Source organism: Lacerta agilis, chromosome 11 (assembly GCF_009819535.1).
Source record: "Lacerta agilis isolate rLacAgi1 chromosome 11, rLacAgi1.pri, whole genome shotgun sequence".
Lineage (NCBI taxonomy): Eukaryota > Metazoa > Chordata > Lepidosauria > Squamata > Lacertidae > Lacerta > Lacerta agilis.
The window spans coordinates 13,860,812-13,888,008 of record NC_046322.1 but is presented as its reverse complement, the minus strand read 5'-3'; the positions used below and the strand labels follow the sequence as shown (position 1 = coordinate 13,888,008).

The window sequence follows — 27,197 nt, the reverse complement described above, 5'->3', positions numbered from 1 at the left end:
TGACCCTGGCCGAAGTGAACCAGCTCTTTACTGACCCTTGCCCCACCCCCAGCTTGTAGCCAGGTAAGCCCACCCACCGTCAGTGCACATACGAAAAAAAATGTTATTTTTTTTCATCTACAATACTGTCTTATTTTATAGTACAGTAGATTGATCATTTTATGGATCTATGGTCTCGTTAGACAGTAAAATCAGTGTTAAATTGCTGTTTTAGGGGGTGTTTTTCATCGTCTAGAACGGATCAATTCACTTTTCCATTACTTTCTATGGAAAAGTGTGCCTCTACTTATGTATGTTTCTAGTTATGACCGGACCTCCGGAATGGATTATGGTTGTAAGTAAGCAGAGGTTCCTCTGTATACACTGTTGAGCTAGAGTCTTCTGCCTTGCTATGTTGCTGTGAACATCTGCAGATCATCCAGAACAACTAACAGATCCTACAAAGTCAGGCGAAGACAAAGAGATAGAGAAGGCCTGGGGGTTTCCAGTGCACAATAAAACATTTTATTTAAAAACAATGCATTCAATATCATGTTTTGGCACATGAGTCAATGTGGCAGGCACATCCACACCCGACAATAACATTGTTGAAATATCGAAAAGGAATCGTTGCAAATCTCCCGCACCCCACCCCCAATAATTTGCAATCACAATAACTATGCAGAATTCATCTACAAGGAAACAATAAAGAAAATAAAACACACACACCAAGGTGTACAATCCAACCAAACTGGATCCAACCTTTGAGCCTGTTTGATTTCAGAGGAGATTTCTGATGCTCCCACTGAAACCAGTAAGGTTGGAACATCTTAATTTTGGCTGGATGAACTAGCTGGCAATGAACAAGTCAGACGAAATATTTACATGTACATTACATTGTACAGTTCACATTCCAATCTCAGAGGTGTGGCCCTGTTTCATACATCTTTAATAATTATTACCCTGGAGCTGAACAGAGTTCTACACAAGCTATTGGGAACAACTCCTCCATCAAAAATGAATTAAGTTGTGTATCAGGGCAATGCTTCATTCATTTAATGGCGCTTGCTCGTTGACTGGTTCCCCCACCAGTGAAATCTCCACTGACTTCACTAGGACAACCTCCAGGTTTTTTTCCTCCCCCATGCCAAACGTTTTGAAACATTGTGCAGCTTTCAACACCATTTCACCTGAGATTAAATCCTGACTCTAGTGTACATTTGCTACCTGAAAAATAAAGACTTTCTAATATGGCTATTTAAGAACAAATGGTTGGTATTGATGACTATGGCAGAATTTCTGAAAAAATGCGATTTCTGTGTAAAGACGATGCCACTCAGCAAGGAACAGCAAGCTCCTTAGAGTAGTTCACACTTATTTACACGATTCTGTCCTCTGCTTGCAACCTCCATTCACATTTCCTGTTCTTGGCTTTTTGGGGATTTTCGATGCTTAAAGGAAATGGGAGCAGAGACCTGTTGGTATCTGATTGGGCCTGCACTCAACATACTCACCATATTATGGTCTGTCAGGAGCCCCCTCCCCCTGGCTGTGCAGCCCCAGGCAAGTTCCCCCCCTCCATCTTCCTTGGACCTCCTATGCTTAGACCATGCTTGGACAACTGTCTGCCTTTGGCTCCATCTATCAAAAGTTGTGCAGCCCCATTTTAAATGGATGGATGCTAAGAAGTACGCACCTGCACATAAGTCCATGAAATTAGGGAATCAGAAATCTTTGTTGATCCACTGCCAGTCACTCAGAGATCTACTAGTAGATCTCAATCTCCCTTCTGCATGCCTCTGTTCTATATTTTATATAGACCAATTGACAATGGACAGTCATGTAATCCAGAATACATAGATTTGAGCTGGATTTCCAGTCTGGAAATATTGTGTGTCTCAATCATCAGATCCTCACAGGTAGTTTTGATTATTTTGACCAAGGCCTATTTACCGATGCCTAATCAAATCAAGAACTTAACAACACATGTTGTATACAGCAGTGTGTACCAGCATGGTTCTTGCACTGGGGACTGCCATTCGGAGTGTTAGCACATGCATATCTCTTTGATGCCATTGCGGGTCTTCTGCAGGTGAGAATGAAGGCATGTTACAGACGTGGACAATGGAATACACATGCACCTTGAACACATACGTTTGGATGTGAGCTTCCTTCCACCAGAGGCAGTGCAAGTTTCTCATTTAATTTCAGTGAATGCAGGGTAGGTCTTCATGCACGATGCTGTGAAGAACAGCAAAGATGTCAAGCACCCCAGTCTAAACATCTACTGTCTGCCAAGATGCACACATGGACCTCTTGTGCACCTGGAATGTGCCCCACTATTAATTTCAATGAAGGGAGCCAAGCTACATGGCTTAGCTGGTTCCTTCCACTAAAATGAATTGTGTAACCTTCCAGGTGGGAAAGCTATGTGCACATACCAGAAAACTCGTGCCCAGAACTTGGTACAATGGTGAAAAAAGTTCCTAGAATAATTGGATTAAAGTTTGTTTGTTTTGATAGACATCTTATTTAAGTCCTGCCCTGCCCTATATTTCTGCTGCATCTATCTATCTATTGAACCTCTTAGTCAAGGACCCACGCTACTCTAGAAGCCATGCTACTCAAGGAGTTGTGTCACCCTAGAATTCACAACTCATTAAAAAATCTATGTTGCATGAGTGTTACATACCATTCTAGGACTGATGGTACTCAAGCATTTATACGATTGTTGAACTCTTGGGCTCAGCAATGGGGTTGCTTTGGACAAACACAGTGGAAGTGTCCTTTCAACTGATGCCGGCAGAAAAATAAAAAGCTATTTACAGTTTTGGCTAACAACTGTAGGATCACACCAGTTTTCAAAAGCTGGATTAAATCAGCATATAGGAAATACATGGTCGTGAATCATACACTTTGCTTTAAGGAGAGTCTTCTGCCCTGAAACCAAGAGTATTGATACGTTAAAAAAGTAATTTGCTTTGGATGATATTGAGCTGTTGATTTTGAAGTTGGATTCGCTGACGGAATCTATGGCTCTGAAATATTCAATGAGGTTATGAAATATCAATGGCGAATTCCACATGAAAATCAATGACTATGATATGACCCTTTCGTTGTCAATACCTTTCTGAATTCCAATTACTAATGTCTGAATAATTTGTTTTCTTTCTTGGATCTTTTTCTCTCCTCCCCTTTTACAAAGCCATAAGCGTTAACCTGCACAATGTTTTCTTGGGTGGATTTCCGCTGAGGTCAATGGATTGCTCCTGTTAAAGAGGTTTGAAGACTGCAGGCCATTACACCCAGCAATTCATCTTAGCTGGATTGATGACCAACTTTGTGACTTGGTAACAACGATAGCTATACAATAAGGAGCACGTAAATGGTCAGTGCAATTTCTTACCGTCGTCAACTAGGAATTGAGAAAAGAGAGAGAGAGAGAGAGAGAGAGAGAGAGAGAGAGAGAGAGAGAGAGAGAGATACTCACAAAGCACATTAGTCTGTGGGTAACACAAACACTATTTTTTTTACTATGTCCCTATTAATGCAACAACATATCAATAATTAGAGATCAGTGCTGTTCAAACGTTCAATGAATGCCTTCCCTGAATTGTCGTCAAGGATGACAATTGTAATTCAAATAGAATAACCAGGCTGGCTTCTGATCAAGTTCTTAATTTAGGACTTAGCTTGGAAGTCCCCAAATGCCTGGACCGCTATAGGTTATCTTACATTAACATGTATTAAAAAACCACAATAAAACAAAACAAAACAAAAACCTTAGCAATCTAGGGTAACTAACACCATGATATAGGCTCTGTTTAGGAGCTTACTATCCTCAGGGTCCCATCTGCAAAAATGGCAAGTCAGGAGGCCTCCATTTCATCTCCCACATTTAATAACTCCTATCTGCTTCTCCCCAAGTACACATGTATCATATATATATATATATATATATATATATATATATATATATATTCATTCATTCTCAGGCTACTACTTTTTGTCGCACTGTTCTTCTGCTACCAGCCTCCAATACAGCACACAATGGCAAACAGTTATTGATGTCAATGATATCACCGGTAAACATATGTTAAGCACAGGGTCTTCTTCAGTGGGATATCATGGTGGAATAATGGAAGTGCAAATCAGTTTCTATACATTTTTGTGGAGGGGAAGAGAAGAAGGACAGGATATGGCCATCTGAACCAGCTCGGCTAACACCAATGAAGCTTTTGAACCATACATCAATAATATCAAAGCTTGAGGTTAAAACAAACAATCAAGATTATATTGAAATATAGGCTGAATAGCTTTGATCCCCAAGGTGCTCCAGTGATAGACCATTAATGTCAATGGGTTGTTATTTCAGTAGAGGACCTTAAAGATTGGATCCTTTGAAGTCTTTAGCAAAGCTCATGGCACACTCAACGAAGCTGAAATCACTATTTATTTATTCCCTTTTGAAAAAGCAAGTTCTGCAGGATTATGGTATACGTTGTAAGTTTAATTGTTTCTGAGATTTAAATTTTGGAAAGTGGAAGGACTTGAACGATGGTCCATCCCACCAAAAAAAACCCATGCTTGATTAATCATACATATTTTAGTTGGCTACTCTGATCAATCTATTGCTTTAGATCTGCAAAAATCTTCAGATGGGCAAAATATTTTTGAAGCAAAACCATCGTTTTTGCTGTTGTTGTATGTTTGTCTCTTTTAAAAGAGGAATTCTCTTCTGCATGAGGGGATGTATGTGCCTGTTTTATGATGGTACTTTTAATGAATGCTTGTATTAAAGTTTGTTTTAAAAACTAACAAAAATACACCCTTGCTGCTTGACTAAACTGGGACAGTTTTTTTAAAAGGTAATTTGAAACTGTTTAATAAATGAGTCTAGCTAAGGAATTTTCAACACTGCAAAATCCAGGGGCAGTCAAACAGAGTTGAAACTTCTCCAGGTGCCAGTTTTGACATAACTACCAACTGTAAACAACAGAAAGTTAAGTAACTCCTTCGACCCTAAGGGACAATGCCAAAAATGTATAGTTAGGGAAGACCCTCAAACTCCCAACAACACACACACACACATATACATACACACCCACCCACACCATGATGTAGCTTGGGGTTTAAATTCCCGGCATGCAGTGGCTTATAGCAACAGTGAAGTTTAGAAGTGAAGTAGATTTCTAGAGGGAAATCCAAAAACAAACAAACAAACAAACAAACAAACAACATTCCCAGCCCTGGTGTGAAAACAATGGCATTCCTCCATTAGTCATTTCAGAACAAATACTTGGGCAATATTAGACGAGGAGAGATGGAGACCTTAGTCTGAAGCTCTCATGAATCCTCTCAATTTATACCAGGGATGGGGACACTCTGGGGCATGAGGTGAGGTGTTGCCACTGCACTGCACCCCCTGACAAGACCAGGAGGGGACATGGCAGGGCACCATGTTGACAGCAACAGAGCTTTCTCATCTCTGATCCAAGAACTTCAAACTCATCAGAAACTATAGCAAAAACCGAATGACTCCATCTGTAGCTTTTCTAACTAGTCTCAACACGGCCAAACATTTTAGCATTGCGTTCATGGTCTATTCAAAACTGTAGAGCAGTTACGGACAATGTCTTCAGCCTCAGGGGACAGACTGTCCCAGGCTGAGTTCTTTGACGCACGAACTCCTCCCTGGCTATGGTGTCATGCCTGCGCTCTTTGGCTGGGGAGGCTACAACCTCCTTGGTTGGTGGGTTCTGCAGCCCCCTTGGCTGAATAAATTGGCCTAGGACGTGATGTGGCAATTCTTGCTTTCACAGATGCCCTTTGAGATATGACTGGGTGCTACAGAAGTTTCTGTATTGCCAAAGAGACTTCTGGTGGCATACTCTTACTTTACAAAGGGCATTTGCTAAGTGTCTCTCACTTGACAAGCACACTGTTCAAAAGGGAGAAGTGTTTTGTTTAACAATGGGAGTGGCACAGGTCAAGTCTGCCTGGCCCTGCACTGTGTCCAGAGTTGCTCTACCTAGTCATAGTGGTTGGGACAACCTTGAGTGGGATGGAAATAGGAGTCTACAAAAGATTGTGACAAGGGCCAAATGCATCCTGTGAGTATCCAATTGACCATCTCTGCATGCCTGCATGGAAAGTATATTTCACTCCCCATTGGGCTTGTTATGCTAACGAAAGATCTTTGGAATAATACAATGGCCATTTACAGTGATATATTCCCATTGACCTTAATGGAGTTAATACTGGTGCAAATGGTCATTCAGTCAGAACATTCAGGAGCGGTCCTCAAACCATTTTTTTCAGCTACTAAGAGGAGTTGTGCAAGTTAGCCAAGAAAACAAGCAAAGAATCTTAATAAGCAAACACAGGTGTTTTAACATTCGACATTTTGAGACATTTTGCGGAATGTGAAAAATACGTGACTATGAAAATACTCTAAAGAGAGCCATCTTGGCAGCATAACCAGAAATGCAAAACTTTCTGCTGTAAACAGCTTTGACTTTCTACACAAATAGAAGAAATCCTTCTGCATTGCTAAATATGCTAAAGACACCCTCCAATGCTTGAAAAGATGGCGATATAAGGGTGCTTTCAGAGCATCTCTGAATCAAAAGGAGGGGGGGAATCCCTGCCCACAAATTCTCCCTGCCCCCCATTTAGAATTCTGCTTTGAAAAAAACCCGGTGAATTCATTTTGGGCACTTTTTTTTCCTTAAAAAACAACGACAATCATTTGGCACTTCAAGTGTTAAATCCTTAGGCACACTGGGACAAAGTCAGCTTTGCTAGACCTTCTCCGTGAATTCGAAAGAGTTGCTGGAATTCGGCAGGGAGCTGGTGGGACTCTTGCCACTTGGTCGTAAACTTTGTTCCTTTTTTATCATAGTAATGGTACGGAAGGTCTTCCCGGTTGTTCGGATTAAATCCAAAAGGCCAGAACCCGTATAGGTGGATTTCGTCGCAAATTGCAGATGCCAGCGTATACATGAGAATACCTGTACTGAGCCGTTTGGGTGCCAAGTGCTTGTTTTTCCAATACCTGTGAAATGAAAAGAAAGCATGACATGGGAAACGGATTATATATATATTTAATGGAAATGTTCTGAAAGTGCATAATAATGTCATTTTGAAATCTCTTTTAGGGCATCTGAAAATCTCTTATAGACCTTTACTAGGACAACCACGAAATCAAAAAATAATGTGCAAGCTTTTGTGGAGGCATAGGCAAACTTCGGCCCTCCAGATGTTTTGGGACTACAACTCCCATCATCCCTGACACTGGTCCTGTTAGCTAGGGATGTTGGGAGTTGTAGTCCCAAAACATCTGGAGGGCTGAGTTTGCCTATGCCTGTTTTTGTGAGTGCTCTAGTGATGAATCTCATCTCTGAAAAGATGAAAAGACTAGCTGTTCTTGACTGTTCTCATCTTTTCAGAGACGAGGAGTCAGCTGCTGCAGCACTTCTTGTTCCTAGCAGGCACTTGGTGCAATGTGTTATCTATGGCACAAGAAAAATAGGGGAAAGAGCACCTTAAATGAACAAAGTCCCCTCCCCTCCAAAGGGGGGGAGACTCAGGTGATACCTGGGGCAAAGCAAATCTTTATTATGGCTCCATGTGTCTCAGAGCACAAGGACTGCTCCTTCAGGAGCTCCAACTCTGCCCATACATTTGCATCTGAACTGCGCAAAACTTAAGAGAGTGTTTGAAAAGAAGTTCACAGAAAGATGACGTGTGTGCCAGTACTAAATGGAAACCTTGGCCAACCAAGGCCATCATGTACTGATAGCTCTTGTCTTCTGGGCTTCTTTTCAAAGATTCCTTTACTGGTAAGCTTAAGGGCCTTCCTTCACCTTTTGGGGCACCCTGATATGTGCACAGCAACTTAAAGCCAGTGCAGGCTACTTTAATATGTTCCATATTAAAACCGTGACCAGATGCAGACTTCATGGCTTCAATATAAGCAACGCAACTGCTCTGTTTCCCACTTAGCCTGATGAATCTGGACAATAAAAGAGCTTGTTCAGTATTCTGTGATATTTTGGTTGGCCCAATTAAGGGGCTGCCCCAAAAGGGAATATTTCTCATGGGCCAACACGGCTATCTAGACTTCTGTTCTGAATGATAATGACAGCATCTGGATGCCTTGGAGTAAGGCAGCTTTCCTATGTTCCCCCAATGATCATTCCCTGATACTGAAAATAATGGTCAAGTCTTAGCTTCTGAGGGAGCTCAGTGTACATGCCCAAGCTTCATTTTAGGTCTGGGATGGGGTGCCTATGTCCTGATAGAGGTTGTTGGATTCCAACACCCATCAGCTCCAGACAGCGTAGTCAATGGACAGGGATGATGGAAGTTGTAGTTCAGTAACATCTAAAGATCTGTAGGTTCATCTCTGCCCCAGCTGCACCCTGGCTATTCCTGATCCTGAGTCTGCTTGTCTCCCCCCCCCCCAATCTTGTTTAGATATGTTTTTGCAGCTCCTGGTGGCAATTTCTATTTACTCTACACTTCTCTACTCACACCACCTCTGATTCCACAGCTCCGTAGAGTTTGTGGACCTTGTTCATTTACCCAGCAATCTAAACCGGCAGAGACCTGACAAACTTATCATAATAAAAATTTCGATTAGCTACAATTGTTCACAAATGTGAATGAGCAAATGTACGGCTTCCAGGAGCAAAAATGGCAGCCTCCGCACTCCTTCCCTGACCCTACCACAGGGGCTAAGTCATGGTTTGTCTTAGTGCTACACCCGAACCTGGGCTCATGGTTTGTCAAACTCGAGACAAACCACAATCTGTAACCAAGGTTCGTTCTTGGTTTACCACTCATGGTTTGTTGGGGGGAGATAAACTACAAGCCAGGGTTTGCACATAGCAATAAGGCAAACCATGGCTTAGCTCTGCGTAGCAGTAGGACAAGAGGAGCAAAGTGCCCTTGATCTGCTCTCCAGAAACCTGTATGTTTGCTTGTGCTAAGTCATGGGTTGGTTGGCTTAGTATTACGTGGTTACTGGCCACTGTATCATGATCTCTTCTTTGTTATTTTTTTGCCAAAGAAAAGTAGGGTACAAATTTAATGAACACATTCATAAACAACCCACTGCCTCTCTTAAAAAAAACCCCGATTCTTGACTGCTGCTCAACTGCGCTGCAAATTACAATGAAAGCAAACAACAGCATCAAGGGGTGAGTTAAATGCACCTGTTCAGATGTTGCATTATATTTCCTGGCCAAGCCAGCTGGACTTTTAGCTGCCCACGATGCTCAATAAAGAAGTCAACCAATGTTCTTGTAATGGTTGCTGAAGTATGGAAGAAAAAGGCTGGGATCCAGAGAATGGCGCCGTCGAGCTTCTTCAGGCTTAGGAAAAAGTTATTTCGATCTTGAATGGTCAACAGGTTGTTGTAGTACTTCTCCAGAATGCTGGGGTTGAAGGTGGTGAGATTGGTTTTCCTTCCGACATCCTTCTGGAATGCCTCAGTCGGGGCAAAATTGCAACGGAAAACAAAATCGTATTTATCTATTTCTTGCCCGCACTGACTGCCCACAAGGATGCCGCTATTTCCGACAACGGCACAAATATTGTAGTGCTTGTTCTGAATAGGAGAGACATCTGGAAGCAGCAAGCGGAAGCTGTTGCTAATGGAGAAGACGTATTTGTGGCTGGAGTAATCGTAATGCATCAGCTGTCCAATCCGAACCATATTCTTCGTCAAGGAGAAGTTTTTGATCACGTCAACATGTTGAAGAATTTCTCGCCTAGAACAACAAAAGAATATGCATTTCATGAACATGATGGGTTTTCCTTCTTATGTTGAATTGCTATCTTTGTCTTGAGGAAATGGGAAGTAAGCGGCTAATTTCACAATTACTTAATTGAAGGAGCGCCTTCCTCCATTCCAGCCAACCTGAGGTTTTTTTGAACTGCTTGTGGTGCCTGCAGGGAATATGGCACCTTTCACCAAAAGAAGCAGCGCCTTCTCAGTGGTGAAGGAATTCTGGCTATGGAATTCCCTCCCTGTAAAGATCAGATTGTCCTCACACTATATTTATTCAGGAGGCAGCTTACAACCTATTTGTTTCAGCAGACTTTGGGAGCATAACAGGAGTGATACTACTGAGGATTATTCCATTTTGCTTTGTGATCTGCTTTTGTTTTTAATACTATATTTTAATTTTAACCTGCCATTTGAAGAAGGGCAGGGAGTACTAATAATACTAATATTTACAACAGGGACGCAGAGCTATTGGCCCTCCAGAAGTTGCTAAGATTGCAACTCCCATCATCCGTGGCCATTTTCTGTGCTGGGGTTGATGGGAGTTGAAGTCCAACAGTACTAGGAGGACCAAAGGTCCCCCCACTCCTGATTTACACCAAGAACAGAGTACATTTGGGCTTGGTTCAGACAATACTCTCCATTATTCTAGCTACTTGCCCCACAGGCTTCTGTACATGCTTATAAAATGTAATGCACATGTGCCCAAATTGCACAGTCAGTATCCCCCCTCCCCAATCTGAAAATAGATCGCGTGGTCTGGGCCTACCACATTAACTTCCCTTCCCTATGACTACCAGGCAGTAAGCAGTGTAATGGCAGATTTATGAATACAGCTTCCCTTCAGTATCCTGTACACAGGCAATGCCTCCTCACAGCCACCCTCCCCTCTACGATTGTAGAACCTTCTTGATTACACAACACTTATATAATAATTATAATTAGGGATGCATTCCAGTAATCAATGCAGATCTCCACGTGTTTCCTTTCAGCTAGATCTACTATTTTCTGTACACATACATGGGCAAATGGACTACTCCAATAGCTTCTTTCAGAGTGATTTAAGTTGTGTTTTCCTTGAATTTCCATTGCACGTAACAGAACTGATTCGAGGGTTCCCTCTCTCTCCTTAAAATCAAGTGGTCTAAACGTTTTGTGAAATAAAAGGCGTTCATTTCACTAATTTATTTGAATTAGCGGGGTAATATAAATAAATAAATAAATAAATTTGTTTTGTGGCATGAAATTAATCCTGAGTCAGAAAGGGAATAAAAAGGCAGGTCTTTGCTGCTTTTGCTTTTATTTGTTTATTAAATTTCTATACTGCCTTTCATCCGAGGATCACACGGCCGTTTACAATATAAGAACACAAAAACACATAACCCAGTAACAAACAAAAACAACAGCCTACCACAGTTTAAAAGGCAGAGGAATGTTTTTGCCTGGCACCTAAAGGAGCCAGACGAGTCTCGCTGGGGAAAGCATTCCACAAAGGGACCTCTTATGGAGAAGGCACATGAAAAAGGGCTTCAGAGTATGATCACATTTTGGATGGGCAGTCACAGCTACCCTAAAGTCTTGGACTCCCATGAACTCTTAACACTTCTCTACCAGGCAAGATTTCAAAAACAACAACAACAACAACAACACAAAAAACTTCATAATGAAGCAGGAAGTTCCTTCAGAGCAAACAAGGAAGTTCTTCTCCGCAGACTGAATCAAGAGAGATAAACTACAGCAGCAGCCACTACCCCACCTTTCTGAGCCTGAGGGCACATTTGGAAATCTAAGGAACTGCTGGGGGCATTACAAAATATCTACTTCATAGAAGAAAAACTAGTAAAATACATGAAGGCGATAATAGAAGGAGAACCTGGACTGGTGGAATGTTGGGGGGGGGGGAGACTGGGGGGGGGATGGGAAAGGCAAAGGAAAGGGTGGTGATGGACAGGAGAGGGGTGGGGTGAAGTATGATTTATTAGGGATTGAAAGGCTGACCAAGGTACTCCGACACCAGAGGGAAAAAGGATTATGAGACTGGAAGGAATATCTAGGTATTTGTAAAAATGTGATGTTTTTATATATATTTGAAATTGGAATCAGAAGAAATATAGGCCACAGGATAACAAAGTTAAGTGAAGAGAGGATAAAAGAGGTAGAGATGTGTAATTTGATGTTTTATTTGGAAAAAATAAGATTTTAGACTGGAGATATGATGATAAGAATAAGATTTAAGGTTTAAGATATATTGATTATAATTGTAATCGATAATTATAATAGATCTATTAATTATAATAGATGTGAAAAAGTAGATTTTACAATGTTACAAAGTTACTAAAGAAGATTAGAAATGAATGCAAAAGAGAGGATGTGAGGAAGTCCCAAGTTTAGGATTATAAAGAAGATTAGGATGAGGAATTAATTGTTTTGTTTGTGTAGTTTGTGTAGTGTTTGTGTATTTTGTGTATTTTATTTTGAAAATCCAATAAATTCTCAATAAAAAAAGAAAAAGAAAAACTAGTGATCGGGGTCGGCAAGGTTTACCTCGCCTGGGCTGGTTCACCTCAGCAGAGATCCCTCCATGGGCCAGATTGCACGTGCGTGTGAGTGTGCACGGCCGTGATTTCAAGCGTCTGCGCAGACAAGATTTCTGGCACCTGTGTAGATGCGATTTCTGGCATCTGAGCATGCGCAGATGTGATTTCTGGCACCGCGGAAGCGAGTCCCTGCACCACACTGTGCCGGTTTAGCACAGCGCGTGGGGACTCGCCAAGTGGGCAGCTCGGTTCGGGGGCTGGTTAAACAACCCCCGTGGGCTGTTTGTGGCCCATGGGCCTTAGGTTGCCTACTCCTGCTGGTGATGCTCAGAGCCCCCTTTCCAAAAACCAGGCAAAACATCTGCATGCCCACCAAACAAATGAAACACTGATAAAATAAACGAACAGACCCCACCACCCGAAAACATACAAACTGCCCAAGAAACCTCATTAAAAATAATTGGGAGGGGTAGGGCCCCCCGATGGGCACCAAGGGGGTATCTGAGAACACTATGATGTTCATGGACACCACATTGGGGAAAACTCCATGCAAAGAAGACTCCCCAAAGGGGAAGTGCATTCTCCATTTCCATCCCAGAGCTACAATTCTCAAGAGTGGTTTAAAAATCAACCCCTCTTCCCAGGGAACTCTGGGAATTGTAGCTCTGGAAGCCGGACAGGGGTCTGCTATCAACTCTCAGCACCCTTAGTGAACTACAGCTCCCAGAATTCTATGGGGCCAAGCAACAGCTGTTTGAAGCACTTTAAATAGATGGTGTGAATGTGGCCTGGTTGAGTCCTTATTCTTAATGCTTAATTAACCAAGTACATTAAGCTAAGAAGTACATAATATCCGTAACAATATGAGTATGCCTGAACTTATAAACCTATTAACCATACTTAAGGAACATTGACTATTGATTGTACATTATTTAACTGCCACACACCTATCCAATTAACATATCACACCATATCTAATTTCCAGGTGTATCTAAAAAAAAACCCCTCCTGTTGCAGGTTGATTCAGTAAAGGGATATTAATCTGGCGTATCACTAGAAACCATCACCATGCCAGTGTACCAATAATCTATTATGTACAGCCTGATATGGAACCTCATTGTTCTGTGACCTTATTTAGTCACACACTTCCCTCTCAGATGCTATGATCAATATATTAATTAAGTTCTGCAGCACACTCATATCATAACTAGTTTTCCTGGCGAATGCCACCCTGTGCAAATGTGTGGGCATCCGAGTGTTTGGGTTAGCTGTGGGAAAGCTCATTCCTCTATTGCACCTTGGGAAAAGTTTGGGGACAGTATTGGCCAAAATGGGCCCTTATCGCCGTCTCTGATCCCCTTTGTCAAATCTCACAACCCCCACACTGACCCTGCATCCATTTCCTAAAATTTCACCAAAGTATTAGCATAACTGGCAACCACAACGACAGTCAACAAGGAGACACTTCAGCAGAATGAGTTCTGTCAACCTTCCTTTAGAACATTTTATGCTATCTTTGGAGAACCAAGCTCCGTAAGACCTATAATGCACAACTGCCTAGGATTTAAGTAGAACCACACTTGGGCTTACAGGCCTCTCTGCTAGGGTTGCCAAATTTCAAAAAGTGAAAATCTGGGCACAAAAGCTTTTTTTAATTTATAAAATCTCCAAATAAAATGACATTTTAAAGCTTTTTTTTTTTTGAAGGAAAATTGCCAATAAATCAACACTTCCGATATGGGCTTCCATGCGCCCGGGTTGTCCCTGACATTTTAACCAGGTTATGAAACTTCTGCCCAGACGGCATTTTCAATGGATGAATCCCGGCTATGTCCAGAATATTCCGGATGTATGGCAGCCCAGCTGTCTGCAGCCTTAGTCCTTCTTGACTTGGATGTAACCGTCTCTGCAGACTCCTGCAAAACTCTTTGCTAAGCAGCAAAAAGTTAAACTATGGAACTCACTTCTACGGGAGGTGGTGACTGCCACCAACTTGAATGCCTTTGAGAGAGAATTAGACAAATTAACAGAAACAGAAACACTGAGGACAAGGCTACTAGCCACGATGCCTATGTTCTACCTCCATTGTCAGAGGCAATAGATGTCTGAAAACCAGCTGCTGGGAACTGCAGGTGGGCAAAGAACAGTTGTTGCTCATGTCCAGCTTGCAGGCTTCCCACAGGCATCTGGTTGGCCTCTGTGAAAACAAGATGCTGGACTAGACGAGCCACTGGCTTGATCTAGGTTTGTAAGTTTTAAATAATGCTGACCATGTTCCGATGGGTTAGGGTGGCCATGTGTTCTACTCCAGTGTTTTTCAACCACTGTTCCGCGGCACACTAGTGTGCCGCGAGATGTTGCCTGGTGTGCCATGGGAAAAATTGAAAAATTACTTTATATATAGTCAATATAGGCACAGAGTTAATTTTTTTAACATTTTCTAATGGTGGTGTGCCTCGTGATTTTTTTCATGAAACAAGTGTGCCTTTGCCCAAAAAAGGTTGAAAAACACTGTTCTACTCTACAGGGGTAAGGGTAAAGGTAAAGGGACCCCAACCGTTAGGTCCAGTCGCGAACGACTCTGGGGTTGCGGCGCTCATCTCGCTTTACTGGCCAAGGGAGCCAGCGTACAGCTTCCAGGTCATGTGGCCAGCATGACTAAGCCGCTTCTGGCGAACCAGAGCAGCACACGGAAACGCTGTTTACCTTCCTGCCGGAGTGGTACCTATTTATCTACTTGCACTTTGACGTGCTTTCGAACTGTTAGGTGGGCAGGAGCAGGAACCGAGCAACGGGAGCTCACCCCGTCACTGGGATTCGAACCGCCGACCTTCCGATCGGCAAGCCCTAAGCTCAGTGGTTTAGACCACAGCACCACCCACACCACTCTACAGGGGACAGCCCTCTAATTCAGAGTTTTCTGAGCACAATTCGAAGTGTTGGTGCTGACCTTTAAAGCCCTAAACGGTCTTGTCCTGTATACCTGAAGGAGCATATCCACCGCCATCGTTCTGCCTGGACAATGAGGTGTAGCGCTAAGGGCCTTCTGGCGGTTCCCTCACTGCAAGAAGTGAGGTTACAGGGAATCAGGCAGAGGGCCTTCTTGGTAGTGGTGCCTACCCTGTGGAACGCCCTTCCACCAGATGTCAAGGAAATAAACAACTATCTTACTTTTAAAAGACATCTGAAGGCAGCCCTGTTTAGGGAAGTTTTTAATGTTTAATGCTGTATTGTGTTTTTAATATTCGGTTGGAAGCCGTCCAGAGTGGCTGGGGGAAACCCAGCCAGATGGGTGGGGTATAAATAATAAATTCTTATTCTTATTCAACCTTTGGGTCCCCAGTTGTGGTTGTTTTTTTTTTTGGGGGGGGGTCTCTACAACTCCCAATATTCTCAGCTAGCTTAGCCAGTATCCAGAATGATGTGAGCTGCAGTTCAACAGCATCTGGGGACCGGAGGTTGAATAACACTGCTTCACTTGATGGGAGTCCTCAACCTGAAGAGATAATGATAAGAAAGAAGAGAAGGAGCCTTGAAGCTGACCATCAACAGTTAGTACCTGGACAGCAGACAGATCAGGCAGACAGGTCAACTGGTCACAGTCTTTCCCACAATAATACTATATTTCTAATTAAATTATAGTCACCGGGTGGTGTTTAAATAAGTTCTTCTCAGAGTAAAGCCACTGAAATTAGTGAGCGTGACTAAGCTAGGTCCATTAATTTCAACAGGTCTACTCTGAGTGGCTGACGACCACCAATTATTTCTAAAATTGCATCTAAATTAGCATATACAAAGTATATGCAAATCTGCACCCTCCTTTTCCTCCACTTCTTTTTCCTGGTTGTGTGTGTGTGTGCTGCACTTCCTCTTTCCCGGCGATGTGCCTAGAATGGGCACAAGCTTCCAACGAAGACATTGGGCATTTGCAAACTGGGCTCTAAAGCCTTTCCAATCTAGAATTCATCTGCGAAAGTGAATTAGTTTTAGGACGTCTAGTGGATTAAACCAATCAACCCTCTTCCTTGGATTAATTCTGAAATGTGTGTGTGTATGTGTGTGTTCACTTATCATCAAAATTAAACATACGGCTAGCACATGTTTAATTAACTAAGTAACACTTAAATTTATGGACTTTGCTACCAGAGGATGTGCTGATGGCCACTAGCTTTACACAGCTTTAGAAGAGGATTAGAGGGATCTATCATTAGGCATGAAGGCTGTCTGGAACCTCTATTTTCTCAGGGGCAGCACGACATTAAACACCAGTCCATGTGGGGCACAAAGTGGGAGACGGCTAAGGCCTTCAGACCCCACTCATTTGCTTTCTGAAGACATCTGCTTACTTGGCCAACTGTGGGAAGCAGGATGTTGGGCTAGAGATGGACCTTTCATCTGATATAGCAGGGCTCTTACATCATCAACATCATCAGAATATATATACCGCCCTATATCTGCAGGTCTCAGGGCGGGTACAACTATGACAACAACAAATCCCTCTGCTTTGAGAGTTAATTTCCATATGATAGGGGGTGTAGGACTGTGTGCAGTTTCTCACAGCCTGTAGGAGTTTCAGATGCTGTAGAGTTTGGATTTGGATTTGATATCCCGCTTTATCACTACCTGAAGGAGTCTCAAAGCGGCTAACATTCTCCTTTCCCTTCCCCCCACAACAAACACTCTGTGAGGTGAGTGGGGCTGAGAGACTTCAGAGAAGTGTGACTAGCCCAAGGTCACCCAGCAGCTGCATGTGGAGGAGCGGAGACACGAACCCGGTTCCCCAGATTACGAGTCCGCCACTCTTAACCACTACACCACACTGGTGTAATGTAATGCAGGTTTGGGGAACTGCTGGCTCTCCAGATGGAAACCACAACTCCCATCACCACTGGCCATTGCTGGGGCTGATGGGAGTTGCAGTTCACCAACGTCTGGGGAGCCAAAGCTTCTCCATACCTCTGGCGATGGCACAGCAGTGAGAGCATTGGGTGGGTTCCGCTGCACTTCTACCAAGATCCTTGCTGCTTTGCTGCTCCCCTTTTCAGTAACTGACAGTGATGCAAAGCAATGGGAAGCCAGATCAACCATGAAGTCCCCACCACCACACCGCTACGGCTTGCAAAGTGCTTACATACGTTGCTGGCATAACTTTATAATTATAGCAAAGGGACAGAAAATGTCATTCCTGGGTTCCTCCCGAGTATAATATTTGGAAGCCACTAGTTTAGTTGACAGTATTAAGAGATTCTTTGGGATGGGAATCCAAGAGGAGAATTAGAGTTTTGTTTATCCATAGTCCTACAAAGGCATGTGGTTTTGGAATCACAAGTATCGCCTTTGTATGGTTTTAGTTTTGTTTTAAATGTATTTGCTGTTTTGTGGTTTTAACAGTTTTTAATTATAGTGGTACCTTGGTTCTCAAACTTAATCCATTCCGGAAGTCTGTTCCAAAACCAAAGCATTCCAAAACCAAGGCGTGCTTTCCCATAGAAAGTAATGCAAAATGAATTAATCCGTTCCAGACTTTTAAAAACAACCCCTAAAAGAGCAATTTAACATGAATTTTACTATCTAACGAGACCACTGATCTATAAAATGAAAGCAATATTCAATGTACTGTACTATAAAATAAGTAAGACAGTATTGTAGATGATAAAAATGAAAAATTAATTTTTTTCTTCCCTGCACTGATGATAGTCATTGTTTGGATGGGGGGCTTTTATCTGCAGTCACACAATCAATCAATCAATCAATCAATAGCCGAACTGGGTTCCACACAATCACAAAAACAAATTAAACGAAAATACCTCAAAAACAAAAGTGCAAAATACCGGTAAATAGCAAAAAGAAAAGTGCCAAACTAAATCCGTTCCGGAAGTCCGTTTGACTTCCGAAATGTTTGAAAACCAAGGCACAGATTCTGATTGGTGCAGGGGCCCCAGAAACAATAGCCGACAACTGCATTGGACGTTTGGCTGAAAACTGGAACACTTGCTTCCGAGTTTTCAGAGTTTGAGAACCAAAGCGTTTGAGAACCAAGGTGTTTGAGAACCAAGGTACCACTGTATTATTAGTGTATATCACACTGACATAGTTGTTAATAAATCAATGATGGCGAGGAGGAGGAAAACAATGGAAGAGGAATAAAGTGAACATCATAAATGGATTTGTTATTTGTGGGGATGTGCTTTCAATCCATTACCACTTCTAACATTGCTGCTTTAAAGAAAATTTGATGCTTTGTGCAATGTAATATATACACATGTGTGTATTTTAGTTTTTATTATGGGATATATGTGTATGTGATTTAATAGAGTGGTAGTCAAATAGAGTTTACACAGAGTAGACCCACTGAAATTAATGAACGTGCCTAAGTTCAGCCCATTCATTTCAATGGATCTACTCTGCATAAGACTTATCTGTAAGCTGCTTTGGAGGAATGTGGGCTAGGATTTCTATTTATAAATTAAGATAAATAATTCACCAGTATCAGATACTTTCCATCCTGTGCTAAGAAGCAACAGAAATACGGTCAGTCTGAGCCCTTCTTCAAAAACAATGGGCTGGATCCAGACTTTGCCTTCTGCAAATGAAGGCTGCTTCTGTCCATGGAAGGCTATTGATCCCATTGGCAAAGTGGGAGAAGCAACTTCGGCCGACTTCTCTCCTTGTTGGCAGGAGTGAACTCTAGATCCAACCTAATATCTGTGGACCAGGTGGGTGGGGAACCTTTTTCAGTCTGAACCACCTTCCAGGGGCCACATGAGAGTGATAGAGGCAAAAGTGAGTGGAGCAATGTGCACTAGGCTAGTTTGTGTGGGATGGGTTTTAATGGGCAGGAGAGGATATGTTAATTGCAATTTATTCCTCCAGCTGCCCACGTGTGTGCATTAAACAGAGTTTTAAAAATCCCATTATTGGCAGTGAAATTAGAAGCATAGGAACTGGGCTGCAAAGACTCACTTTGTAAGCTGGCTTCCCCCTTCTTAGCCTGCGTAACAATGAACCAGGCAGCAATGTGTAAAGTTAAGTATAAAAATAAGATTTACTTACTTTATAATCTTGCATTGATTCACAGCAACAGTAGCAGTAAAAACTATGCAAGCTAAATACATATATTTACAGTATAACCTATCTCAGGCATGATTGCCCTCATGGCTGGTCGAAGGGGGGGGGGGAGAAACAGGAAGTACTATATGCTCCTTCCTCTCCAGGAGATGATGGGAAATGACATCACACAGAGCCCTCTCTACCAACTGCATTTCTATGGTCTGAGTATCTGTCTCTCAGCAATATACAGTGGTACCTTGATTCTCGAACTTAATCCGTTCTGGGAGTCTGTTCGACTTCTGAAACGCTTCGAAAACCAAGGCGCGGCTTCCGATTAGCTGCAGGAGCTTCCTGCACTCAAGACGTTCGGCTTCCGAAAAACGTTTGCAAACCAGAACACTTACTTCAGGGATGTGGTGTCCGGGAGCCAAGCCAAGGTACCACTGTAGCTCTGTGGACTTAGCCTCTTCTAAAAGATGTCTGTTTAAAAGACATCTGAAAGCAGCCCTGTTTAGGGAAGTTTTTAATATTTAATGCTGTATTGTTCTTAACACTCAATTGGGAGCCGCCCAGAGTGGCTGGGGAAACTCAGCAGGATGGGCGGGGTATAAATAATAAATTATTATTATTATTCTCATGCTAACTAGGAAGAATATGTATTTGTTAGGTTTGTCTGCTAATCTCCCACTACATAAACTCACACACCCTTTTCTCTCCTCCATACAGGCAGCCAAGAAGCATTGTCAGGGCTCAAGGACATGCTCAAGTCAGGAAAAACACTAAAGGAGTGTGTGAAGCAGCTTCAGTGAGCGGGTGTGACCTGGGAAGAGTCCCGGAGGTCAGACAGAGAGGCCTGGAGAGGCCACGTCCTGCCTCTGAGCCTGAGGTTACCCCACCTCTGCTCTAGACCTTATGAAGAAGGTACTGCAAAGACCCTCTTTCACTGTCTCATATAATGAAAAAGCTGCCAGGATTACAGACTTCTTTATTTTAAGAAATGCATTTCAGAAAAAAAGGTTTCCTAAACATTGTGCCCAGTGTAATTGAACATAATTGAGACTGACCACCGACGCTTGTCAACCTCTACTAGACCACAAAGATAATGCATTTTGGTTTGGGACTGCTACCTGATTGCAATACAGTTTGTATAAGTCTTTCAAAGGGAATTCAACTGCAAAGGTATCTTATATTACCTTGCAGGGGGAAGTAAAGAGCTTTGCAAAGAAACATTACTGCACATTCCCTGTATCACCAGCACAGAACTCTCAAGTCATCCTTAAACGTCATTAACGATAATGCGCTCAAAGTTTTGAAGTGAGTGCTTCCAGTATCCTCATTTGGCATCTCGAAGCAACATTCAGCTGTCTCCCCTTTGCAGACACACAGCTTCTTAATATTCTATTTGGGGAATCATAAGGTCAATTTGCAAATATTAAAATTTCTCCTAAAGTGAATAAGGCTAATAAAAATACCATTATGGTTTCCATTTACTCATCATCAAGAGAAAACTAAACAACCTGGTCTATTTCATTACTTATTTGCTACCAGCATATGCTGCTCTTCCTCCAAAGGGCTCAGGCTGGAAACTACGTGCTAAGCATGGCACTGGAAATGCTACTGAAAACAGCATTCTTCTGCTAAGTTCCTCCCATCTTCCCTGGAAAGTTTAACATCTCTTACTCATCTGGTACTGGCATCACGTTGCAACTTGCCCCGCCTCTTCCAGCCACCAATGAAATCATTTATTTACTTATTTCATTTATTGACCACCTTTCATCAGAGACCACAAGGTGGCTTTACAACATTCTAAAAACCAAACAGTATATCTTCCTATATATATAAAAATGTAAGCCTGTTGTCATGCTGCAGTTTGCATGGCTGCTGATAGGTGGCCATGCTAATTTCAGCGAGATGATGGAATGGCAGGCAGATAAGGGAGCAAGCAGTGCATGGGGGGAAATGTTCTGTGAAGCACCTTGCCCCTCCATTAAAAACAGCTGCAGCTTGATATAATGGAGGCACTTCAGAAACTTCTCTCTAAAGGTGGGGCTTGGAGCAGGCTGTGCGGGGATAGTCGAGGGGGTGGGTCAGGTATAAAGGGAAGAGGGTTTGGCCAGGTGTGGGCAAAGTGGAGTTGGCAGAGTGGTTGACAAGCAGAACATACGCGCTCTTATGAGTTGGGGAGGGGTTTGCAGGCTGTATGCCAAGAGTCTTTTAATTCCTTGATCCAGCAAGTTGTAAAACTTAAGCAAGAATTCAAATTTCTGGAATAGCTAGGTTAGCTTCCTGGTGAGGTGATAGCCTAGGTAACGGACCATTAAGGGTACAAAGGAAGTGGCTCTATGCCAGATGGCAAATGGGTGGTCCCCCTCCCTCAACTTGCTGGTAGTTAGAAAAAGCAAAGGCCAGAGCTTAGTTGTGTGTGTGTAAGCTAGAAACTGGAGGAAGAAGTAGGCTGAATCCAGTGAGGGAGAGGCATGCCTGATTTCTGCTTGCATCCAAGGCTATGGCTATGGGTGAAACAAGACCCTACTGGGATGTTAAATGCAGTGAACTCCTCCATTGTAGGCTCAGGCTGTATATATGTATAAATAAACCATGTATCATAAATCCAGTTACAGGTGGGTAGCCGTGTTGGTCTGCCATAGTCAAAACAAAATCGAAAATTCTTTCTAGTAGCACCTTAGAGACCAACTGAGTTTGTTCCTGGTATGAGCTTTCGTGTGCATGCACACTTCTTCAGATACACTGAAACAGAAGTCACCAGATCCTTAAATATAGTGGGGGAGTGGGGAGGGGTATTCTTAATACAAAGAAATTTCAGAAATAGACTGGAAAGAGAAGTGGCTGAATTGCAACTAATCACCAAACTTAAAACCATGGAGAAACCTGGTTTGAACAAAGACATTGGACTCTTATCTCATTATACATAACAAAGCCATCTTTAGCCATCTCACCCCTTGCCTTTCCCTGCAAGACTAATTGCAGCCGTTTAGTCGTCAACAGGTTTTCCACACTGATCAGCCTATCACCCATTCCCACCACCCTTCTGAGTAATACCCCTCCCCACTCCCCCACTATATTTAAGGATCTGGTGACTTCTGTTTCAGTGTATCTGAAGAAGTGTGCATGCACACGAAAGCTCATACCAGGAACAAACTCAGTTGGTCTCTAAGGTGCTACTAGAAAGAATTTTCGATCATGTATCATAAAGACATCACATTCTCCATTGTCCCTCATTCCAAAGGAAACATAAACCCTGGGTAAGTGCCTGGAATTCTGCACCATTTGGAGACTGGTGTGGCATGCAACAGTATGTTCAAATTTTCAAACCAAAACTATTTTCCAAATCGTAATAAGCAGTATAGCAGCCAGTTACGCAAACTCATTACATAGCAACTAGGCTGACCCCAAAGACCAATATTTTTCCACCTGCCCTCTAGCTGGCAAGTCTCCTGGTTCATTGCACAACAACAACAACAACAACAACAACAATTTATTATTTATATCCCCGCCCATCTGGCTGGGTTTCCCCAGTCACTCTGGACGGCTTACAACAAAATATTTAAAATACAATAAAACAACCTATACACTCCACAGTGATGGTGTGGGTACTCAGGAGCGATTGAGTCAAAGGCTCTGCACATCTTGCCATTCCACAATCTATGCGCAGAGCATTTCCCCCGAAAAACATTTATGTTTGCAACACATTTGGGAATCTGGAAACCAGCTTGTTGGTAAGTTTCCTTTGCATGTACTGGCTTTGCCTTCCTACTGGCGTCTCACTTAGGCAGACCTCACTTTGCTCTGTTCTGATGGCCCTCAGAGTAACCTACAGACTTGCTGGCCTGAAATGTTTAAAGCTTAATAAGATCTAGAACTTGCTTATCTGACAGAAAATTGCCTTGGATTTGCCAGCACGACAGTATATATAGAAAGTTGAAGAAAGGTTCCATGGAAATAACGCAGCATATTCTTGACCCCACTGACAAGAAGAGTCTGCAATCAAATTGAAACTGAATAGACTCTTGCCCACTTAATGAAATTTCATATTGTGCCTTGTACATTGCCTGCCTTACAAAGGTACATCAAAACGGAAACCAAGCTGATGACACTCCTAACCCAAAGCTGTTGTGTTTCCTTTTGCCATCCCTATTTTAAAAGCCATGTAATCCAACTTATCTAGCCTCTTCTCCCTGCAGGATCAAATAAACTATAATCCAATCAACAGTCAACATACCTACATTGACCTCAGAGCATTGTGGCTTATTCCATTTTATTTTATTTTACTTTACGCTAGATGTCCACTCCCATAGAAGAAAGCTCTTGGATTTGAAAGCATGCAACACATTTGAACAGCCTGTTGGTTGAGTAAATTATGTGATTCCAGGTTATTCTATGTTGCTTGCTGGGCTCATGCGGTTGTAAGCGGCAGATCCCTCTGAAACAAGGTTAAGGGATCAATAGCAAGCTATAGCGCTGCAGATATTTCCTGCAGCCCCCTTTTCAGTCTGCACAAATCCTCCCCTCTTGCCTTAACTAGTTAAGAAATCCATCTGCAGCAACTGCTAACAAAGTCCTGTTAACCATAATTTGGTTACTGGTTAAACTGGAAATCTGGTCTGGCATTAACTGGGGTTAAGATCTGTGCCAATGTAATTCTTAACAGAGCAATGCTACAGAGAAGTGGGTAGGAGGAAGAGTCCTTGGTAGAGGAATCACCACTTCCTAAACCCTACTGGGCTTGTGTTGGCCATACTGGAAGGCTTCCCCCTCTGCCCTTCAATCCACTGGTTTCCAGGGGAGGGAAAACAACTGTGCCTGCTCCAGGACTGGCATAGGTTGTCTCCCTTGTTGGGGGCATGACAAGGGAACAGGAGGGCTTGGGATCCTGTAGATCCGAGGCCTTTTCTGATCCACCCCTGACATACCCTTTCAGCCTCTCACAATGAAACTTTCCACAGATGCAATAAAGACGACTTTGAGGCCAGGTCTTCTTTGCCCATAGTTCTCCACACTTTCTACCCTGATCCACCCATCCACCGGCTGCTCCAGGAAAGAGACTTCTTCACATAACGTAAGCTAGTTAAGCTATGGGATTTTCTTCCACAAGATGCACTGATGAAACACCGTCTTGGGTAGCTTTAAAAGAGGAGTGGACAAATTCATGGAAGGCAAGGCTATCAATGGTACACAGTAGGTACCATGACTACATATCTACCTCCACTCTCAAAGGCAGTGTGCCTCCGAATACCAGCTGCTGGGAATCATGAGAGAGGAGAGGATGGTTGCACTCAGGGTCTGCTTGCAGGCTTTTGTCAGGAGGAGGTCAGCAATAAAACACCTGGGGTCAGTGAAGTTAACTCTTTATTCAAAGAAACAAAAAATAGTGCATGCCTAGTGGTCACAGCAACTCCTCCCAGTAGGTCTTGCACCAACGAGGCAGTTGTGAGGACTGAATGTCCCACCGTTCTCTAAGCAATCCTTCTCCAGCAACCTGAGTTGCCTTCGCCTTGTCTCTATTTGCTCTGCCCTCTTCATTCCTCTGTATGTTCTGGGAGACCAGTGGGGAGAGGAACTGGTCACAACAGGAGGGGGAGAGTCCCTGGCGTCTTCAGCAGCCTGCCCCCACTCCTCTCCAGCCTCCACTTCTGCCTCTGATTCTGGACTGCTCTCTGTCCCAGCTTCTTCCTACTCACTAAACCCTGTTGCCTCTTCAGCTTCCGACACCTCCCCCTGCCAGCCTGCTCCCTCTTCTTCCTCTGACCACTCATCATTGCCCCACCACTGATCCCCTGGCTCTGAGTCCTCTTCCCTGGGGGGCTCCTTAGGGGAGTTCCCCAGCTAGTGCCTCCTACCACTCCTCTGTATCCACCAGCCCATCTATAGCCATCTGGATGGATACTGTGAGAATAGGATGCTAGACAAGATGGGCATTTGGCCTGATCCTGAAGAGCTTTTCTTAAGTTCCTACATAGGAGTTGGGAGCATGCAGCTTTGTACGTACACACACACACATACACACACACACACACACACACACACACACAGAGCCCTTCAATCATATTTCCAAGATGGTTCACAAGAAAGAATAAAACAAAATATAACTGCAAACATAACATCTTAAATTAATATCATAGCTGCCCCCCCCCAAAAAAATTACTTAACTGCGGATCAAGCCTACATTCTGCCTGCACTGGCCCATTCAGTTGGTCCAATATATTTGTAGTTTTTTGGGTTTTTTTTTAACACTGCAACACAGCTGTATCACCCCAGTCTATATTTCAGACAGAACAGGTAGCTATTAGACAACTGCAGGGGTCAGCAAACTTTTTCAGCAGGGGGCCGATCCACCGTCCCCCAGACCTTGTGGGGGGCCAGACTATATTTTGGGGAAAAAATAATGAAGAGGCAAACTATGAATGGATATAGTGATGCGGGTTTTTGCAAAAAATTAATATGGGAAAATGTTTCCTGTGGACATTAAGCTAACTTGCATGCACTGAGTAATTTGTACCTGACAGTTTTCTGATGTGCGAGCAAGTGATTTAATTTAGCATGTTATTTCCCCCCCCAATTTAGTAAACAAAGCCCCCACCCTCAAAAAACTACACCATGTTAATTTTTGTCCCAATTCCCCACAAAAATTTGAAGGGAAAAAATAAGGACGGCTTAAATTATGTATTATTTGAATACTTGTAAAAACTGAAAGACAAGATCATGCGCTTCTCTTACATCATTTAAAACTAAGAGACCTCCCCGAAGTGATTGAAAACTGTTGATGCACTAATAAATGTTAGAAACCCAAAGAATTGCGCACGATATACGCTGACTCACATACTCGCTGGGGATAATGACCAGACAAATATTAATTACATCTTTGAAACTGCTGAGCTTGCTTAATATTCTCTTCGCATCTGGAATCCATTCATTGATACCAATGAACTTAGGGAATGGAAAATTTCCCACAGAAAAAGAAAGCCCTGGGAAATTTAATACCCCACATCGCTGGATGGAGAAAGCAGCCAGATCCTGCAGTGTGCAATTGATTTCTATCCTCCTTCAGCTTTCTCTGTTGACTTCAGAATTCTCAGCAAGCAGAGTTTTGTTGCGGCAGAGCTGCTCTCACATTGGGAGTGTAACGGGGGTCAGAGAGACAAGAAGATGGCATGGTGGGGAGGTGGTGCTTACCTGACCTCCCGGCAGGTGAGTTGTTGCTGCTTACAAGGGAGGGCTGGGGTGAGGCTGCGACAAACCTGGTGCAATGCAAATGCCCTGGCTGTGCCAATCTGATGCACCTGCTGGGGTGTATGTACCGTGCCGCCCTCTCTGCAACCATGGCACTCTCCCTCCCAGCAAGCAGCAGAAACTCATTTGCTGGGACTGGAGGTCAGGTAAGCACTTCTGCCCCACCATGCTACTGGCTACTGGAGCCAGGGTTGCTAGGAGGCCATGGAGATGAGAAAGAAATAGAATAAAACTTTCACATACTGATAGAAACAAGTCACATCTTCAGCGGCAGGTCTGTAGTAAAAACATGCCTTCTCAAAATAGGAAGGGCTTAGCATTTATTGGTATATCAGTGGTGTCCAAACTTTTTTCAAAGAGGGCCAGATCTGATGAAGTGAAGGGCCGTGACCTTTTTTTTTAGGATTGAAGTTGTTGAGGGTTTTTTAGGGTTTTACCTCAGGAAATCAACTGCCGCGGGGGCCAAATTAAACCGACTGGCGGGCTGGATTAGGCCCCCGAAACGGACTTTGGACATGCCAGGTATAAGCACTGTTTTCAAACATTTGAGAAAAGCAGAAGTTCTGATTTTGAACACAGAACCCCAT

At 43.0% G+C, this 27,197-nt stretch overlaps 1 protein-coding gene across 1 annotated transcript in view; it reads right to left on the bottom strand.

The window, feature by feature from the left end:
* Positions 1–6,708: 6,708 nt before the first annotated feature.
* ST8SIA3 (ST8 alpha-N-acetyl-neuraminide alpha-2,8-sialyltransferase 3) overlaps positions 6,709–27,197 on the bottom strand; it is a 35,672-nt gene continuing 15,183 nt past the window's right edge. The window contains exons 4-5 of the mRNA XM_033164468.1: positions 9,201–9,758; positions 6,709–7,036 (exon numbers count right to left, since the gene is read on the bottom strand). Of these exons, the coding sequence (XP_033020359.1) occupies positions 6,754–7,036; positions 9,201–9,758 (841 nt within the window). The 3' untranslated portion in view covers positions 6,709–6,753. The remainder of the gene's footprint in view (positions 7,037–9,200; positions 9,759–27,197) is intronic.